This window comes from Ursus americanus, chromosome 25 (assembly GCF_024610735.1).
Source record: "Ursus americanus isolate L20-20 chromosome 25, mUrsAme1.1.p, whole genome shotgun sequence".
NCBI classification, from domain to species: Eukaryota; Metazoa; Chordata; class Mammalia; order Carnivora; family Ursidae; genus Ursus; species Ursus americanus.
Genome location: NC_142151.1, coordinates 40339784 through 40360000, shown reverse-complemented (window position 1 = coordinate 40360000; position 20217 = coordinate 40339784). Strand labels below are relative to the sequence as shown.

Below are 20217 nucleotides of genomic sequence, written 5' to 3'. Positions count from 1 at the left end.
AGCCAGAACCCTCTTCTATCAGTTGATAATTTGTTTGGGGAACCATTTGACTTTGGCGGATTTGAATTTTCCATTCTTTAAACAAGTATTTATGACTGTCTCTCACTGAAGGACAACTAAAGACTATGAGGTGGTTTTTACTCTGGGTTATTGAGTGCTGTAGTCAAACAAACCAAATTTGTGGGGGAGGGACCAATAGTGTCTTCCCACTCTGCAGGGAAGAGAGAGATGGGTGACTCTTGTCAGAGCTGCTGCGATTGAGAGAGTATTTGGGATTGTGCCTAAGGGGAGAGACATCTTTGTAATGGGAATTCCCAAGTCCAGGCACAAATACACACAGGTTTTAGGTAGGAGATGTGTACCCTTGGGATATTAATGGAACTCAGTGTCTGATTATCTAATGGCCTGTGTTTTAGCCTTTCTTCACCTCTCACCTGACTGGTAATCTGAACCCATTCTTCCTCCACTGAACCCTGACCTATGACCTCTGAGAATAGCCCACAGGACTGGGCCCTCCTTAACCATCCATCTTGCTTCTAACATATGTAAATTTCTGTAGTGGCTATCTTATGTAAGATAATAAAAAATTGTTGTATATAGTTTATATTAAATGTTAAAATGTTACGAAAATGTAAAACACTTGAATGCATGTTTTCTTTGTATTTGGATGTGTATATATATTTTTTGGGTTCTTAGGGAGTTGTCTCTGATGGGAAAGGGAAAAATAAGACAGGTAAACTTCCATCCCAAGAAGTAAATACATTTTCAGTAACTAGGTTTGCTTTGGGGAGGATAAGATAAAAACCTGTAAGAAGTAAGTGGACAGGGGTGGAACTTCCTTATTAAAGCCTACCAGTTCCAAAAATCTTCCTTCTTTTCATCCTGCTCTCTGTGCCACCTACTCCCACTTGCATTTCTTTCTCCCAATTAATGTCTGATTATCTCAAAATTCTCTAGAGCTAGGAATGTATGTATGTAAAACTTCATTGAAGTTGAGCCTGATGCAGGATCACAGAGCTAGGCATAAACTGTCAAGATCTTTTTGATGATGAATCTAAAGATAGGGTTAAAATCGAAGTTCACTTAGGATTGAGTTTCCTATGCTAGAAGTTGTCTGTTACAGGCATACCTTGGAAATTGTAGCTTAGGTTCCAGACCACTGTAGTAAAAACAACCTTGATAAAGCAAGTCAGGTGAATTTTCTGGTTTCCCAGTGCATATAAAAGTTATGTTTATACTATACCATAGTCTATTAAGTGTATAATAGCATTATGTCTTTAAAAAGTGCATAACTTGGTTAAAAATACTTTATGGCTAAAAAATGCTAATCATCACCTGAGCTTTCAGCAAGTCATCATCACTGGTCACAGATTACCATAACATATGTAATAATGAAATCTTGCAAGATTACGAATGTGACACAGACACAAAGTGAGCAGATGCTTTTGGGAAAATGGTGCAGGGTTGCCACAAACCTTCAGTCTGTAAAACGTGCAGTATCTGCGAAGCGCGATAAAGCGAAGCACAGTAACATGAGGTACGCCTGTAATTGTCCCTTGACCTTGGTTACAGTGCTGCCCACCTGACTTCCGTTATTCAGCAGCCCTGTGATCCTCGTGGCTATCACCATGCTCAGTCCTGGCCTGCAGAGAAGGCTCATTGAGCTTAGTGATATTGGTGCCCTTCTTACCTGGTGGCTTTGGTGAATGGGAATGTCCTCTGGGCCTCACATAATGGACCCATTTTGGCATATTCTCCCTGTACCTTTTGATTCCTTTGCCAGGACAACTCCAGCGTTTTCACTTTGCTGAGTGTTTGCCATTATTTTTTTTCCAGGTTTCTGAAAGGCACCCCTGAAGCTAGTTTATCCCCATTCTCTGGGCTCCTGGCCAAGGTAGTTGTTAAATCCTGAGTACTGAGAACATGCTTCCAAGTCAATGACTTCTTAACCAATTTTATGTTCCGGTCCCCTTGATTAAGCACCTTCAAAATCTGATTCCAGGGGTATTCCCCTGCCTTCTACCAATACCTGCTAGCTAGTTCTTACAGTTCCTTTGAGGTACAATTTCTTTACTCCCGTATCAGGCCTGGTGCGTTTCCAGCTAGGTTATGCTGGAATTTAACCCTAGTTATTGGCCTGGCAGCAAAGAAATGAGTGGAGGCAGCTTTGTGGGAGGAAGAGGACATATTTTGTGAGAGTGGCCCTCTTAGTCTTCTGCATGGGGAAAGGGCTAGCTCTTGCTAGGGAGTGATGGGCCGCTTCTGTAAACACAGTTCGTGGAAGTCTGCAGAGCCAGTATTCTTGCGAGCTTCCATCCAGATGCCTTAATACTATACTTTATGGTTCCAGGTTTTTCCAATCAGGCTCCTGATCTTAGCATAACAGTACCACTTTTTAAGCTTCTCTGGAATTCAGCTCTAAAATCTTTAGCCTGCTACTCAGCTGTGCTCAGCTGTGAGTGCTTTTGTGCTGCACGTGAAAGAGGCCTCCTTTTAAGAAACCCCTTTGGTGCTCCTACTTGCGATTTAGCTCTTAACTCTTTTTTCAACCTGTAATTACTTCTCCAGAGTGTATTCATCATGTAACCAGAAATTTTTACCTTTGACCGCCAGCATCCATTTATCCCACCCTCACCCCCTGTCTATGGCAATCACCAATCTGCTCTATGAATTTGGTTTTTTCAGGTTCCATGTGTAGGTGGGATTATACAGTATTTGGCTTATTTTACTCACCATAATGCCTTCAAGGTACATCCGTATTGTCCCAAATGGCAGAATTTCCTTTCTCCAGGAAGTCTTGTGACCAGTATGTGGTTGGGATAAAGACAGGTTAATGCTCTCAGATTCCAGCAACCAGGGATGGTGTGTAATGGCTAAGAGATCGTAGTCTCAATCTTTGGAAATCTAGCTTCCTCTAAGTGGAGAGAGTATTTTTTGGATTCCCTGTTATTTCATTTTCCTAACACTTTGAGGTCCCCAACTAGCTCAGCTGCCCAGATCTCACAGCCTGCAATGCTTGTCCACTTTGGTTGTAACCCTAGGTCACCAGGACTGTCCCCATCCTGGCATCATCAGATAATCCCACCCAGCCTCACTGTTAGCCCCTGTGGATCCTTTTGATGGGTATATCTACCCAACTTTTCTCAGACTTCGTCTGCTTACTTCCAGATGCCACTTTGATTTCGCCTGTTCCTTTGCTTGCCCAGGTATCACTGATGCAGCTGAGCTGAAGGTGTAGCGATGGGAGTGCTGGTGGGTAAAGAACTGAGGTGTACAGCTTGAAAATGACTTCCGTCTTCCCAGTCTTACATTCCTTCTGCTGATTGGCTATAGCTATCTGGATGTTCTTAAACTCTTCTACCTGTGTTTCATGGCTTAGTGAGTGGCATACCATCCACCCAGTGACCAAACTGGGAATCTGGAAGTCATCCATTGTTAGCCCCTCTGCTGCACACACCCAATGGATCGCTATCACAATTCTTCCTTCATAATATGCTTTGAGTTTTTCTTCTTCATCTCTACTGACAATACCTTATTTTGAGCCACAGGTTGCAAACTGATGACTTTTGTACCAGATTTGGCCCATGTTTGGTTTGTGTGTGTGTTTTGCACAATTTTGAAAATGAAAAAAAAATACATTGAAATTTTCTTGACTGGAAGATCTAGCAATACTGAGCAATATTCTTGCATGAAAACAATTGACTGGAGCTGAATAGGGGTGGGTTTTTTTTTTAAAAAGTGACATGTGCTTTTCATTTTCTACAGTTCTCACCTCTCCCTGTTGTCTTAGAGCTGGCCCACTTCATTCATGTGATGTCTGGCTCCTACAGGCACTGGAACTTGCGACTCCTTGTTCTCTTTCTTGAAAACTCATCTCCCAGCTTGAAGTCTTACCCTTTTATTTATTTATTTTTTAATTTTTTAAAAAGATTTCCTAAGAACCAACTTTGAGTTAAGTTGTTCTCTTCCATTGGATTTTTTCTATTTTATTGATTGTGCTTTTATCTTGATTATTTCTTCCTACTTTCTTTCTGCCTCAAATAAATCTATTATTTTTATGTCTAATAATGCTTGGCTTTAAAGTATATTTTGCCTGATATTAATATATATATATAGTTACTTCTTCCTTTTTTTTTTTTTTTAAAGATTTAATTATTTGTTTCACAGAGAGAGACAGCAAGAGAGGGAGCACAAGCAAGGAGAGTGTGAGAGGGAGAAGCAGGCTTCCCGTTGAGCAGGGAGCCTGATGCTGGGGCTCTATCCCAGGACCCTGGTATCATGACCTGAGCCGAAGGCAGACGCTTCACGGCTGGGCCACCCAGGCGCCCCATATATAGTGACTTCTTTCCATTAGTGGTTGCATGTATCTTTTATCGTCATTTCATTTTTAGTTACAGTATAAGTGGCATCAATACCCTATTAATTTCAGATGTACATCAATTAATTTCAGAGGTATATCATAGTGATTTGATATTTTTAGATATTATAAAATGATCCCCATGATAAGCCTAGGGTGCATACTATCATTTTAGATTAAACTTTTCTGTATTTTCATTTTCAGTGCTAGTCTTATAAACAGCATATAGTTGGGTTTTATTTTTTTAACTACTCTTAGAAATTATCTCTTTTTTTAAATAGTTGTCTTTTAACTGAAACATTTAGACCATTTCCATTTTGGGGTGAATTTTTTCTTTATTTTGACTTTTATTCTTGAAGGAAATTTTGCTGGGTATAGGTTTCTAGGCCTGCTAACTGTTTTGTTTCAGGACTATCTTCTGGCTTCTATTGCTGTTATTCCTTCAGGGGTTATCAGTTTATCTCCACCCATCCCCACTGGGGCTGCTTATAAGGTTTAAGATGCCTGTCCGTCCTCTGTGAGATTCTCTGGGCTGTGTGTGCGTGTTTATAGGGTGATTATTTAAATCAGAATCCATATAAAGTGTATGCGTTATGATTAGTTGGTATGTCTTATAAGCTTCTTTTACTCCATAGGTTACTCCTTTTTTCTTCTCCCAATTTTGTTGTTGTTGTGAAAGAAAACAGGTTGTTTCTCTTGTAGAGATTCCACAGTCTGGATTTAGTTGGTTGCGTCTCCGGAGTGCAGTTTCACATGATATTCTGTCATCTGTATTTCCTGCCAATTGGCAGTTGAGTCCAGAGGCTTAATCAGATTTCAGGCCATTATTTGGGGAAGTCTGCCTCAGAGACCGTGTTGTGCTCCGGCAGGAGGCACGTGATGTCTGGGCGTCTCTCTCTTGTGATGACAGCAGCCATTTGATGCTCCATGCCTGTATCTATCGATTCCTTAGGTGTTACAAAATGATGATATTCTGCCTTCATTTCTTCTTCTTTATTATCTGGGAAACTTCTAAGAAGAGAAATTTCTCCGTATCTACTATTTGTTTACCCAGTGGTTCAGTCTGTATAGGAAAGGCAGGACGAATGTTTCCTTCTTTTTCTCCATTCACTATTTTCAAAAATAATGAGTTGGTTCATTAGCAGCCTCTAAAAGGAATCGAGTAGGGTTTTAAAAATTATCATTACAAACTTAAGGGTTTAAGCATTTTTTAAAAAAAGGATTTTGATGGGGCGCCTGGGTGGCTCAGTCGTTAAGCGTCTGCCTCCGGCTCAGGGCGTGATCCCGGCGTTCTGGGATCGAGCCCCACATCAGGCTCCTCCGCTGTGAGCCTGCTTCTTCCTCTCCCACTCCCCCTGCTTGTGTTCCCTCTCCCGCTGGCTGTCTCTCTCTCTGTCGAATAAATAAATAAAATCTTAAAAAAAAAAAAAAGGATTTTGTTTATTTGTGAGAGAACACAGAGGGAGAGGGAGAAACAGGCTCCCTGCTCAGCAAGGACCCCGATGTGGGCCTCGATCCCAGGACCCTGAGATCATTACTTGAGCCAAAGGCAGAGGCTTAACCGACTGAGCCACCCAGGCACCCCTGGATTTGAATATTTTTGCTGTGTTTTAGTCTAAGTTAAAATCCTTATTAATAATACTAAAGTTGTCTTTGCCCAGAAGGATGTTCTCTAAATTGCTTTCTGAGTCCTTTTGATGTGACCTCAGTAGTCTGATAGTTTCTTTGCTGTTTATATGCCAACATGAAGGTTTATCTCATTTATTTCCAGCTCCAAACCTAGAATCACCCATTTCTACCGGCAGCCATGGTTCTTTTTTAACAGGATGTGGTGTTTCACAGTCTGAGTGCCAGGGATGCCCATTGCTACTAGACTGGTCATTGTTTCTAGACAGAATTAGGAAAGAATTATTTTTCTCTGTTTTCAAAAAGATACAATGCCTCATGGTTTCATAATGACACTTCTAATTCAAATTCGGAATTAAACAGTTTTAACTTAACCTCTTGCATCTTACATTTGTACGTTTTTTCCCCTCGTGTTGGCCATCTCCGTTCTCAAGGACACCGAGGATGATAGAGTTAGAATATCACCCAGCTGCACATTTGCTTTATTATACCTTGTAAACATAAAAATTTCATAATAACAATATCAACACTGTCACCGGAATATGATCAGTGAAAATAGTGAAGACATTTTTGCAGATCTTTTGCCCTTAGGGTAGATTCCACTAAGGATATTCAGTAAAATTACAATATTTTAAAAAGTCACTTTGGAATAGTTCCTTCTTGGATGATTATTTTGCCAGATGGATAAACACTTAAGTGCCTTTATATTTTTAGGGCTTGTTTAAAAATTATTTTATAATTATATAGAATACTACATGATTCCATAGTCAAAATTATAAAATAAAGCCTATGTTTTTAAAAAGCATATGCCTTTCTTGTCTATCTCCTCTTTATTATTCCACTTTAAAAATGTGAGTGTATATATTTGCATTATCATTTAATGACTGGATGTAGTGGCAACGTGTATTTCTTTGTTTTAGAGCACTCACCCCCTCACTTTTCCCATGGCTCAGCTTCACGGTATTCTTTTGATGTGTAGGTGATGGGCCTGGAGGGAATATTTATGTGCCAAGACGTGGAGTAGAAGGTCTTGAGATGTCCAGAGGTTGCAAGAAACAGGGAAGAACTTTGCTAAGAGACTGAACGAGGTGTGAAGATTGTAGTGTCAGGCTTTCTCCCATGAATGTCATGGTGACAAGACAAGGGTTGAAATGATGTAATGGGAGTGGGATTTTATGCAACTAGTCTGTGTTAAAAACGGGCACTTTGGACCATGTACTATTTTCCATGATGTCCAGCAATATAATATCCTAATATTTTGCATGCGAGATGGTCTGTCTCTTATCTGCATTACCTTTGGACTCCAAAAGGTCATGCTAAGGCTCTCAAAAACAAGCACAAAATGTTAACATCTTCAGTAAATATTTGTCAGCCTTGACCTGGGCCATTCTATTTTTTTTTTTTTTTTTTTTTTAGATTTTATTTGTTTATTTGAGAGAGAGAGAGACAGCCAGTGAGAGAGGGAACACAAGCAGGGGGAGTGGGAGAGGAAGAAGCAGGCTCCCAGCGGAGGAGCCTGATGTGGGGCTCGATCCCAGAACGCCAGGATCACGCCCTGAGCCGAAGGCAGACGCTTAACGACTGCGCCACCCAGGCGCCCCCCATTCTATATTTTTAAAGTAATTATAAGCGTCTTCCCGGTCCATTATAGATCCATTTTGTTGGTTAAATTCTTTAAGGTCAGTCATACCCCCATGTATAGGTCTTGGTGGGAGTGCCTCATTTTGCTTCCGATACTATCTAAAGCCTATATATATATATCCTATTCATGACTTTATTTTCTTCTCTTCATAGTTTCACTCTAACACCTGTTTCTCACTTGCTTTGTATCTGAGCATTAATTGTAAGTAAATGAACCTAGAACCTGACCTTTACTGAGCATCTACTAATGCTCCGAGTATTGTGCTAGGCTCTTGGGACACCCAGATAGCTAGACGGCTCCCGCTCTTTTTGTGCTCGTCCTGGAGTGTGAGAGGGAATTGGTTCGGCTCTCCTCTCACACCCTCACTGCAGAGCACGGAGTCTTAAAACTCCCAAGCAATCCTTTTTTTCCATCGGTTCCACTTGATGGCAGCTTCTCCTCCTCACCTGAGAGGGGCTGCTTGGGGTCAGGGATCCCCGTGAAGACAGTTGCTAAAATGACCAGCACAAATGCTGGAGTTCAGTGCTCGCAGCTACTCCTTTCCCTCCCTGCCGCGCACCACATTCACACCAAGTCGTGATTCCCGCCGCTCGCAGAGCCACTGTCCTGGGACACTCAGGCTCCCCTGCTGCATGACTGCCTCACGGACTCCCCACGGACCTTGCCAAACGTGTCGAACCGCTTTTGGAAGCTTCCACCCAAGCTCCTGTCCTTCCCTCTCTCCTTCACAAGCGTCGCGCAAGCTGGGTAGCCGGCTGGCACCCAGGTTGTAGGCCGTGTGACCTCAGTGCCTTAGCGCCGGGCACACCTGGCGTTGCTGGGGAGGTCAGTGATCCTTCTGAGTCTCGGTTTCCTCGCCTTTTACAAAGGGGGGTTATACGACATTATATACGAAATTCTTTGGGTGAGCTAATCTCTTAGGCCTTGGCTTCGCTTTCTGTGAGCGGAAGATGACGGTAACCGTGCCCGGCACGGGGAAGCGCCGAGGCAGCGTAGGCCGGTGCGGCCGTGCTCGCAGCAGCAGCAGCTCTGCGATCTCGAGCGTGTAGCCGATCCCGGGGAATGCTGAGAAAGAGCCGAACGGGAGCAGAACGTGCTGTCATTCAGGGGTGAGGACAGAGTAAGCAGGGGAACAGCAGAGAGACGTCCTAAATAGCCGTGACAGAGGGTCAGACGCAGGCAGAAGGGCATTCTTAAAGCAAGAGGCTCTGTCACCTCCCGCACTCACGCAGGGGCAGAAGTTTGTTCTCTCATCATTCTGGAAGCCGGAGGTCCGAAATCAAGGCGTTGGCAGGACCATGCTCCCGCTGAAAGCTGTCGGAAAACTCTTTCCTTGCCTCTTCCTAGCATCCGGTGGTTTGCCAGTGATTTTTGGCATTCTTTGGCTCGCAGCTTCATAACTCCAATCTCTGTTTTCATCACACGTCATTTCCCCTGTATTTCTCTGTCTTCACCTGGCATCGTCTTATAAGGGCACCAGTTACATTGGCTTAGGGGCCTGCCCTAATCTAGTATGACTGAATCTTAACTAATTACCTCTGCAATGACTCTATTTCCAAGGAAGTTCACGTTCCAAGGTGCTGGCAGTTAGGACTTTTACGTGCCTTTCTTGGGGGCCACAAGTCAACCCGTAACACCAAGTAATTAGTGTCAGAGCTGGTGTAAGAATCCAGATAGACTCCGCATGGTGCTCTGCACAAGTCCGTGTTCTTGTAAGGAATTATCCCAGTTGTGTAGGATGTTAACTCTGAAGTTTTAGTTCAACCTCTTTCCTTTTAGGTAAAGTTTTGACATTTATATCTTATTGTCTTGCTTGTGGTTGACCCTTTCCAGTTTTATTTTTTTAACAGCTTTTTTAATTCTTTTTAAAAGATTTTATATATTTATTTGAGAGAGAGAGCAAGAGAGAGCATGAGCAGGGAGAGGGGCAGAGGGAGAAGCAGACTCCCCGCTGAGCAGGGAGCCCGATGCAGGGCTTGATCCCAGGACCCCCGAGATCGTGACCTGAGCCGAAGGCAGACGCTTAACTGACTGAACCACCCAGGTGCCCCTAAACAGCTTTATTAGGCATAATTAATATGGAATAAACTGTGCATATTTAAAGTACACAGTTTGCTAGACTTTGACATATGTATAAAACCATCACAATAAAGATAGCAAACATATCCATTCCTCTGAAAACTTGTCTGTGGCTTTGCATCGTGTCTCCCTCCCATTCCTTCTATCCCTGTTCCGAAGCAACCACTGGTCTGCTTTCTGTCACTATACATTGGTTTTTGCATTTTCTAGAGTTTTATATAAATGGAATTATATACTCTTTTTTTGGTCTGGCTTCTTCCTTTTAGCAGAATTATTTTGAGCTTCAATTATATTGTGGATTTCCACAGTTCCTTGTGATTGCCGAGTAGCAGCCCCTTACATGGATATATTGCAATTTATCTGCTTACATGTTGATGGACATTTGGCTTATTTCCAGATTTTGCTCCTACAAATCAAGCTTTTCTGAACACTTGTGTACATGCATTTGTATGCGCACATCTATTTCCTTTATTCTTGGGTGAACACAGAAGTCAAATGGCTGCATCAAACTAAAACATTGTTTGCCAAAATGGTTTTACCACTTTACATTCTCACTAGCAAAGTATGAGAGTTCATTTTTCCACGTCCTTGTCAACACTGTCAACACTTCGTATGGTCAGTCTTTTAAATTTTAGCCATTCTAGCGGGGGTGTGGCTGTATCTTACTGTCATTTTAATCGGCTTTACCCTAGTGCTTAATGCAGTTGGTCATCTTTTCATCAGATGCTTATTTGCCATCTGTATATCTTCTGTGGTGAAGCGTCTGTTCAGAGTTCCCCTAGTCTTGGCCATGCTTGTCAGAGAGGGGTTTGTAACCCCGATGTCTAAACTTCTCTTTCCCTCCCTTTGAGCTAAAGGTCAGTATTGCACAAACAAGGATTTCTAAAAATTCAAACAACAAACGCAATCTCCTTTTTCTAGAGAAAAGGAAGCTAATTGGTTTCGAATAAAATGATAGAACACAGGTCTATTAACTGTGCGGCAGGAGTTTTTCCCATCCAGAGAAGAACTCTGCTGACTCCGTTGGCGGCTGTTCTCCACCCTGGGGTCTCCTCTGCTGTGGGGTGAAAGGATTGCTTGCCTTTCCTTCTAATGCAGCTTCTTTTGATGTAACGAAGAAAAAAAAAAAAAAGGACGAGTTTCTAGGGCAGATGTTTTGTTTGATTCTGCCGTTCTGACGCAAACTACTTCAAAGTCCAGTTTATACCTGGATTTTGGGATGATGTCTACTATTACCTATTCTGTTAAATGTTTATTTATTAAATGAGTGGAAAAGTTCACAGCTGGTTAGAATCATGCATGTGTATCTGTCCCCGTTCTTCTAATCCTACAAAGAGCTCTGGAATGAGTAACAGATAACAAGACCGGCCGTACGGACAGCTGGTTGCTTGAGCACCGTCTGGGGGAGCTGTAAGCGTTTCTCCACTGCAATCCAGTCCTGCCTTTGTCTTACCCACTGGCCAGGTCTGTGAGAGCCACCCTTCTATTCCACCAGCCTATCTGCCTTTCTTTGCCCCAATACCAAGCTGTCATAATTATTATACTTTTGTAATAGTTCTTGGTATCTGATAGGGGGAGTCTTCTGGTTTTGTTTTTCCTTTTTCTTTTTTTTTTTTAAGATTTTATTTATTTATTTGAGAGAGCACCCAAAGCTCTGTCTAAAGAAGTGCCCCCCTCAAATCTTTCGTTTCATAAATTCCTAACCAAAATTTACAAAAACTATGTATACATTCCCTTCACTGGTTTATGTAGGGAGAGGAAAGGAGCTGTATTAGATTTTGACTAAGGGCACATTTAGGGGCGCGTGGGTGGCTCAGTTGTGAAGCGTCTGCCTTTGGCTCAGGTCATGATCCCAGGGTCCTGGGATCGAGCCCTGCCTCGAGCTCCCTGCTCAGCGGGAAGCCTGCTTCTCCCTCTCCCACTCCCCCTGCTTGTGTTCCCTCTCTTGCTGCCTCTCTCTCTGTCAAACAAATGAATAAAATCTTTTTTTTTTTTTAAGGGCCCATTTATATTAGTTACTGGTTGGATTGTTCTGGGGACTTCAGAGTCTCTGGGTTTGTAATATGATAAAGGGCAAGGCCCTCATATAAATCCCTTTTCAGGGCAATTAACCACAAAGCAAAGGCTCAGTAAACATATTTAAACTAAATGTAATGCAAATCCATCAAGGGAGGTACAGAATCTGCATCCTCACAGTGAGGTGTCCAAGCCGGGGTAGGATTTGCGGTGGTCCCGTAAGGGTGAGGGCTCTGAGAAGACACAGGGTGGGGAAGAGTATTAGTCAGTCTCTCTTTTTCTTTTCTTTTTCTGTTTCTTTTTTTCTTTCTCTCTGTTTCTCTTTCTTCTTTCTTTCTTTCTTTCTTTCTTTCTTTCTTTCTTTCTTTCCTTCTTCCTTTTTTTAAAAAGACTTTATTTATTATTTGAGAGAAAGAGTGAGAGTGAGAGAGATCACAGAGGGAGAAGGAGAAGCAGGCTCCCTGCTGAGCAGGGAGCCCAATGCAGGGATCCCCGAGATCATGACCTAAGCTGAAGGCAGATGCTTAAAGGACGGAGCCATCCAGGCACCCCAGGTTTTTTTTTTTCTTGTGTCATAAACCACCCCAAAGCTCAGTGGCTTATAACAGTATTTTTTTCCTGCTCCTGGGTCTGGTGGGTTTTTGGTCAGGTGGAGGGGGAAAAGACTCTACTTCAGGAGCCAGGATTCGGACTGGGTTCAAGCCTGTTCCACATGTTTCATTCTGAGGCCCAGGTTGGGGGTGGTGGTTGGGGATGGTGAGTATCTGGGGTGTGCTCTTGCCTGGCGATCATGGGAGCACAGGAGACCAAACAAAACCATGCAACCACATTTTTCATTTCTGTTTGTGTCACATCTGCTACCACTCCGTTGGCAGAGCAAACCACATGTCCAAGTTCAACGTCCATGTGTGGGGGACTGTGTCTGTTGTCGTGCTCCGGAAGATCACATGATGGAGGGAGGGGACGAGGAGTAGGGGACAATAGCTCACTCGAACACGGGAAGGGACAGGGTCCCTGGATGGTGGTGGGAGCCCACCTTGCTGCCCCCTGGAATGTGGAAGTGCAGAGAACTTCCTCCAGAAAGCCTGGGAGAGAATTAGCCCTGATAAGGAGCTCTGTGATGCCGGTGCCAGAATGCCAGCTGGCCTCTCTCTATGTGATGTCACCTTACCCGCCGGTCCCTTCACTGCTTGCTTCTCCCACCTGGGAGCCTTCAGCTGGGGCTAAGCCATGGTGACGGCAGCCAGACAAGGAGAGGGGTCCGGCCAGCTGCTGGAGCAGCAGCAGCAGGAGGGGTGGGCCCCAGTCGGAAAGCTGGCTGCCTGGAAGCTGGCAGCCGCCGGAGGAGCAAGGCAGTATCGTGGCCATCCGCGTCTTTCTAGAACACACAGAGTGTGCTCAGAGCAGATCTGGTCTCCGAGAGTACTCTGTCCACCCTCGGACGTCGTTGTATCAGGAGGTTAAAGGAAACTTTGTTTTAGGTTCATCTGAGGCTTCAAGATGGTAGAGATCACATTTCAAAACGGAATGTAAGACCACAAATATTTAAAAAGGAGATCTGGGGAATATGTTTTGCATCTTTAGTTGATCTTCCGGGGTCAGTCTATAAAAGATGTTGGAGATGCTAAGAAAAGAGCTGGAGAGAGGAGGGGAGAATTCCTTGGACAGAGTTGGCGTGTTCTCCTTACCTCACGGTGACCAGAAAAGTCATGGTACTTGCCTGAGTTTTTAATCCAGAGGCAGGAGAAGAACTTACCCCACAGAATAAATTTAAAGGGATGGTGGGGCACAAAAATACTGTTATCTGGAAACATTTACACCATAGGAATGTGATTATGATTTACTTTATTAAATGATTTATTAATTACTGCGGCAGAAACTACTAGTTGTCCACGTAAACCCATTTGGCCCTTTTCCTGTAATACTAGCATTGTTACCAGGACTTGGGGTGCCCAGCTGGTACCATGTCTCCCAGACCCGTTTGCAGCTGGGAATGGGTTGTGATTAAATTCTGTCTCTGGAGTATAAATGGAAGTGACATGTGCCTCTTCCAGGCCTGGACCTTAAAACATTGCATGTGTGTTTCTCCAAACTTACTCCCCTTCCTGCAATTAATTATTTTTAAAAGATTTTATTTATTTATTTGAGAGAGAGAAAGCACGAGCGGGGGTGGGGGGCGGGCAGAGGGAAAAGCAGGCTCCTTGCTCAGCAGGGACCCTGAATACGGGGCTTGATCCCAGGATCCTGAGCCAAAGGCAGATGCTTAACCCACTGAGCCACTCAGGTGCCCCTCCATTACTGCAATTTAGAGAAAGGAGTGCCTCCAATCTAGCGTTACCCATGTAGGACAATACCCTAGGACAGTGCTTCTCAATTTCTTTTTTAATGCATAAGAGTCACGGGGAGAGCTCATTGAAATGGAGATTAAAACAAGGATTCAGTAGGTCTGCAGAGGGCCCGAGAATTTGCATTTCTGACAAGTATCCAGATGTATGGTGCTGCCCATCTATGGACCACACTCAGTAGCACCGCTTTAGTGGATGGTGGAGATGCAAGATGGAAAGCATCTGAATTTCTGAATGTCTGTGTGGACAAAGGAGCCTGTCTACCCACCGTGGACTGCTTGGTGAGAGCATATTTCGGGGACTCCGTTACAGCAGCTTAGTCATTTACCCCAGCCAACACAGTCATCCTGACAGTCTGCCAGTCCTCCTCTACGTCTGAACCAAATCTCTCCACAATTTTCTTCTCTTTCATCTGAAACTTTCCTTCCTGGTGATGAAGAATAATACTAGCCACCTCTACTAAATGAATTTCCTGAGAGCTCACATCTGGAGTGTTGTATTCAACTGTCGAATTTAGCCTCAAGCAGTTCTCAGTAAAGGATTTTCCTTAACCATCTTTCCAGAGGAGATGGGGGAACTTCCGCGGTGGGTGTGGAGAGAACAGGGCCTCCAGCAGTCCATGGTGGGTAGCAAGTCTCGTCACAACCCAGCCCTTGGACACACTTGAGACAGCTGAACTTCAGTAACTTTTATTTTGGAGGCAGAGAGCAGGGGACATTCCGAGTTTCCAAGAACCTTGAAGAATTACTCTGCCTTCTGGGCCCCCTCCTCCAGGAGCCATATTCAGTGACCGTCTCACAGCTTACAGCCGGCCAGGTATTTGGACAAATCCCTGCCCTGGCAGTTGTTTACCCAGGCTCTCCTAAGAATAGAGAAGAAACACAGCATGAATCAGAGGCAGGGGCAGGAGTCTATAGGGGCTCAGCTGAGAGGGAATGGAGGGTCTGCAGGCTGGAGTCAGCGCTGTGGGAGAGTCTCAGGGAGGGTTTGCCCGTCTGAGAACGCGTGAGTCGGTGCTGCGGGGATGCCTTGGGTGGCCGCGTCACAGTCTTACTCTGCCTCGTTTCATGTCGGGAGAAGAGTCTCAGCTCCCTACAACGCCCAGGGAGAATCCCACAGCCGGGATGCTGCTGGTTCTACCAGCATCCCAAATACTGTCTGGGCCCATGCCTTGCCAGGTGGCTGGTCTCTGCCCTTCAGGCTCTGCTTACCAGGCAGACATCCCTTGAGGGTCTCTCACAACCCTCTTGGCACAGATGATGTCATCATCGATGTCGTCATCCAGAAACTCTGAAAGGAAAAGGGGCTGAGTGGGGAGGGACAAAGCCCTTTTCCTGTTTCTTTAATCAATACTTTTTAGAGGGGAATTTCCGGGGGAAACTGAGCCTGAGTGAGAAACCCTCTATCTCTGGAGCCCTTTTGTGGGTTTGCCTTCCGTTTGCCTGGGTTTTCTGGCCTTGCTTTGCATCTGCCTCTGAGCATTGTCCCCTCCGGAGGGTGTCTAGGACCCGATGGACCAGGGAGAGCCTTTTTTTGTTTCCCCCAGGAGACGGCTTCTGTGTCCAGAGTGCTGCGTGGGGGCACGTGGACTGGGGATGCAGCCGTGCGTGGACCAGGAACGGGATAACATGGCTTGAGGGATGGGGACCCATGAAGGTGAGGCTTAGTCAGGGGTCAGTGTCCCTTGCTTCCTCCTGTTTGGCAGGGGGAGCGCTGTGGAATCCTACTTTAGATGTGAGGACTGTCTGGGGCCGCTTTATTCCCTGGGCTGGGCTTCTGCAGTGCAGGCCGGGGGTCAGGTGTTAGGGAGGAGGGCATGCCATTTCCTCCCTATTTTACATGCCCCACTTTCCCCAGCGCTCAGACGGGGATGGGGTCCTTACTGCTGCACGTTGTGCCGCAGCCATTTGCCGAGGAACGGTAGCCGTTTTTGCACCACCACTTGTTGTTCAGCTGGAAGATCCCATAGTCACTACTGCCATTGTCATTTTTCCCATTAAAGGCCCGGGTGTTGAAGCGACTCTCATGCTCAGCCATGCAGACCCCTGCATCAGAGAGAGCAAAAGGTGTGGGTAGAAAAGGGGGATTGTTTTACGATGAGACACAGCTTGTGCTATACTAGCCCCACCAGAAAGTCCCTTGAGACCAAAATGAAAAGATTATGAGATCCTCAGTGTTAGATTTATATTTATAATCCATTGTGTATTCCTAGTCCCAAGCCATAATCAGCCCAATGGTAAGTATGTAATCACAATTTGTTAAAAAATGCATTTGGCACGACCGATAATCCATCAATCACCGTCTGTCTCCCAGGCTACCTTTCCAGCCTCATGTCCCAGCCAAATTAGCCAACTCTTGCCTTGTATATTCACGTTGCCTTCCATCCCAAAGTACATGGAAGAGAAGAGGTGGAGAAGTAATGGAAGAGAATCCTAGAAAGGAAGCCCCAGAAAGCCATCTTTGGGGGGTGACAAGAAAGAGTATATTTAGCATGAAGAAAAATGAAGATATTCAAGGGAAATTGAAATAGCTTCATGTGTTCTCACTAATGAGATGGGTGACAGAGATTCTCGGTCCTTCTTGCACCTTGTCACTCACTGCCTCCCCTTCTGTTCTCACAGTCCCCATCCAACTCTCTTGTGACATGGGTAGAACAAGCTTTAGGCAAATGCCGCAGATGCAGGTTATTTTTTGGTGGACAGAAGGGCAGGGGAGAGGGTGGGAGGCAGAAGCAACTGTGCTGCAGAGACGGGACTAGAAAGGATGCAGATGAAAGCAAAGGTGATGGGAGCAAGATGGAGCGAGGTTGGGTGAGTCTCTGGGTGCTTCCGAGGAAGTATTCCAGGCCACTGAGTGGGAAGGTGATTTGGGGGAACAGCAGAAGAAAATTTGTTATAGATAAAACAATCCCTGGTGGAAAGAGATAAAAGGAGGTCCTGATAGGAGTGTAAGGCAGTGGAGGCAGAGACAAGAAGAGCAGTCAGGGAGTGGAAGAGAGCCCTGACAAATAAGTAAATCAGGAAGTGAAAAGGGAGAGATTGCTTGGCGGGGGAAGAAGGTCTCTTTGGGCTGAGACAGAAAGAACATTCACACTCACAGCTTGCCAAGCTTTGGCCATGGTAGCCATCCATTCCCATGGTCTTCAGCTTGCGGGCCAGCTCACACTTGGAGAAGACTTTGGCCTCATATACTGCCCAGAAGCAGCTGAGGAGGGTGATGATCAGAATAGACCTCATTTCTGTAGCTGGTGGGACCTGAGTCTGCTATGTCCAGGACACTGTGATCTCTTATACCCTCTGGGCTCAAAGGTATCTCTGATTGAGCAATAATGCTGGCATTTATACCAGGAAGGACATGGCTGTCCAAGACTAGTTCCCCAAACTGGTCCAGCCAGCGTGAACTTCAGGAAAGGGGTTGTAACCAAGAATAATACCAGGAATAAAGTCTCATTTTGGTGGGGGGTGGGTCCTGGATTTGGGTAAATGCATGGAGGAGGGAAATGGGGGTGAGAAGGGAGTTGGTAGGAGAAAGAAGTATGATTTTCAAGCCTCGTGCTTTTGTTGGAATGTCTCCAGAGGGGATTGTTCCTGGGTGCTTTGCTGATTTGGCTCATTATCTGTGCTTGGCTAAAGGTATTTCACCACTCAGTCTAGTGGGGGACCCATGATGAGCATCACTGAGTTTGGAGAAATTGAGGATCTTCTGGCATCTGCAATCAGTAAACCATTGGTTGAACAGGAGACCACTAGAGCCTAAGTTCATAATATCTCTGTGTCTGCAAGAAGTCATCAGATCTAAAACCCCAACTATATTGAATTCTCTCTAATATCTGTGTGATCAGTTATCATCAAGCATCTTGTATTAGTCAGGGTTCTCCCGAGAAACAGAACTAATAGGGGATGTATATGGTTAGAAAAAGCTGATAATTATTAGAGCACAAGGTCTTGATTTCAGTTCGGTGGATAGGCATTGTGAAGGAAGGGTTGTCACTAGATCAATTCTTTCTAAGAAGACACACAAGAGTAATAATAGTGGTAGTGCTAGGAGGCGGATTCTGTAGGTCTTAGAGTAACTGGCAAGCTTTTGCTGTTAAAGGGCATTATATGATGTTGAGTTGGAGACATAAAGGAACGGATACGAGGCATAACTTATTTATAATATCCATTCAGGGTAGCTAATTGGTCTGGCTATCCATCTACTCAGGCTTCCACTGATTAGATTAATTCCATATCTATGTTCGGAGGCATTCAGGAGCCAAGTCGTGTTAAGGAGGCTGATCTTTAGTCTAAGGGCACCTATGAGAATATGCATTTGGGTTAGGTTTTTATTTTTGTTTTTTTTCCCCAGACAAGTGGACAGAAAGATAATAAGGCAAGATAATGGAAGATTTTGGCAAAAGTAGATTTTGGACTATGGAGTCTTATCTGGGTAGGGAAGGAAGGGAAGATAGAAGGAGATTATTACATAGAGATACAGTAGAAGTGGCTGTCAGTGGACTGAATGTTTCCATGGAATCCAAACAGGAGAACTGGGAGCAGGTGAACAGGGGATCTGAAAGAATAAGAGGTTGGTGAGAGAAGAGCATACCTGAGTTTGTGGTTTTAGAGGTGAAGCAGGTCTGGGTGATGGCAAGATCCAGGATGGGGTGGTGAGGATGGGTGACTGAAGGGCATCAGAGGAGCTGCTTCTTGGGTCGGGGAGGCTAGGCATTGGACAGGACACTCATACGGATGTCTGACTCACTCAGAGTAGGAGTAGATCTTGAGATGGAGAGAAATTCTATGAAATATCAGTGTTCTCAAGGAATGGGGGAGGTAGTAGGCATATGGCCAGAATACATACACCTGAAAGAAATAGGAGACTTTAAAGAAGGTGGGGTTGGTGATGGTCTCAAAATGCCAGGAGGGAGATTGATTACTTTTAGATTCAGATGTACCTGGATTGGGGAAAATAAATAGACTCTACTGGAAGCAATTATTACAGAGGTGGGGAGGATTCTGAATTTGTGTGTATGAGTTCTATTTGGTTTTCATCTATGTAGGTTTTCATGCCTTCATTACACATGTACACACCCACAAACGTTCTATGAATTGTTTTGTGTGGTTTTAAACTTCAAACAAATGCTGTAATAATGTGCATATTTTTCTGCACCTTGCATTTTTCATTCAACTTGTTTTCTTCTTTTCTTTTCTTTTCTTTTCTTTTCTTTTCTTTTCTTTTCTTTTCTTTTCTTTTCTTTTCTTTTCTTTTCTTTTTTTTAAAAGATTTTATTTATTTATTTGACAGAGAGAGACAGCCAGAAAGAGAGAGAACACAAGTAGGGGGAGTGGGAGAGGGAGAATCTCAGTAGAGCAGGGAGCCCGACGTGGGGCTTGATCCCAGGACCCTGGATCATGACCTGAGCCAAAGGCAGACGCTTAACGACTGAGCCACCCAGGTGCCCCTCAACTTGTTTTCCAGGTTTATTCATGCTAATACTTGCTGTTGCTGTCATTCACATGAGCTACTCTGTAGTATTTCATTGTGTTGCCACTGTTTTGTAGTGATTCTTCCGTTGATGAGTATTTAGACTGTTTCCAATTTTTGTTGTTTAGGGAATGCTGAGCATAATTGTATGTATCTTCTTCTTTATTCATAATATTCTGCAGTTTCGCTTCAGTGTGTCCAAGTGTGAATTTGTGTTTTATTTATTTTGTTTGGTATTTTAAATATATTCTAATGAGAATTTGTATCTCTTTTCAATTCTGGAAAATTCTCACCATCTGTTCAAGTTACTCTTCTCTTTCAGTTTCTCCATCCTGTTTTTCCTGGAACTCTTATCAGCAAATGTTGGAGCTTCTCCATTTAAACTCTAGGCCTTTGAACTATCTTTGGTATTTTATCTCTTTGCCTCTCTGTGCTATGCTCTGGGTGAACTATACAACATTATCTTGGAATTCACGAATTCTCTCTTCACCTCAGTTAAGTATATAGTTTATTCCATCTATTGAGTCTTTAAACATATTTTTTTCTTTAAGATTTTATTTATTTATTTGACAGAGAGAGAGAGAGAGAGAGAGGCAGCCAGAGGGAGAAGTGGGTTCCCTGCTGAGCAGAGATCCTGACATGGGGCTTGATCCCAGAACCCTGAGATCATGACCTGAGTTGAAGGC

General features: G+C 44.2%; 2 protein-coding genes across 4 annotated transcripts in view; one reads left to right on the top strand and one right to left on the bottom strand.

Annotated features, from left to right (window-relative positions):
- KANSL2 (KAT8 regulatory NSL complex subunit 2) overlaps positions 1 to 637 on the top strand; it is an 18457-nt gene extending 17820 nt beyond the window's left edge. For all 3 annotated transcript variants that reach the window (XM_045801166.2, XM_045801162.2, XM_045801164.2), the window contains exon 10: positions 1 to 637. This exon is cut by the window's left edge and continues 106 nt beyond it. In XM_045801166.2, coding sequence (XP_045657122.2) covers positions 1 to 26 — 26 coding nt within the window. In that variant the 3' untranslated portion in view covers positions 27 to 637.
- A 14101-nt stretch (positions 638 to 14738) lies between these two features.
- On the bottom strand, positions 14739 to 17341 carry LOC123794798 (lysozyme C, milk isozyme-like). Its single transcript, XM_045801167.2, has 4 exons — positions 17163 to 17341; positions 15949 to 16110; positions 15277 to 15355; positions 14739 to 14927 (listed from the first exon to the last, which is right to left on the bottom strand). Exons 1-4 carry the CDS (start codon positions 17299 to 17301, stop codon positions 14861 to 14863), a joined length of 447 nt encoding a protein of 148 aa, XP_045657123.1. The 5' UTR covers positions 17302 to 17341; the 3' UTR covers positions 14739 to 14860.
- Between the last annotated feature and the right edge of the window lie 2876 nt (positions 17342 to 20217).

Bases quoted from the DNA above. Each gene is read 5' to 3' on its own strand.
- LOC123794798 (XM_045801167.2), bottom strand. From the start codon at position 17,301: ATGAGGTCTATTCTGATCATCACCCTCCTCAGCTGCTTCTGGGCAGTA. The intron at 15,356-15,948 runs GTAAGGACCCCA...TTTTCCTTTCAG, and splicing joins CTGCGGCACAACGTGCAGCA to AGTTTCTGGATGACGACATC. The intron at 14,928-15,276 runs GTAAGCAGAGCC...CTCTATTCTTAG, and splicing joins CCTCAAGGGATGTCTGCCTG to GAGAGCCTGGGTAAACAACT.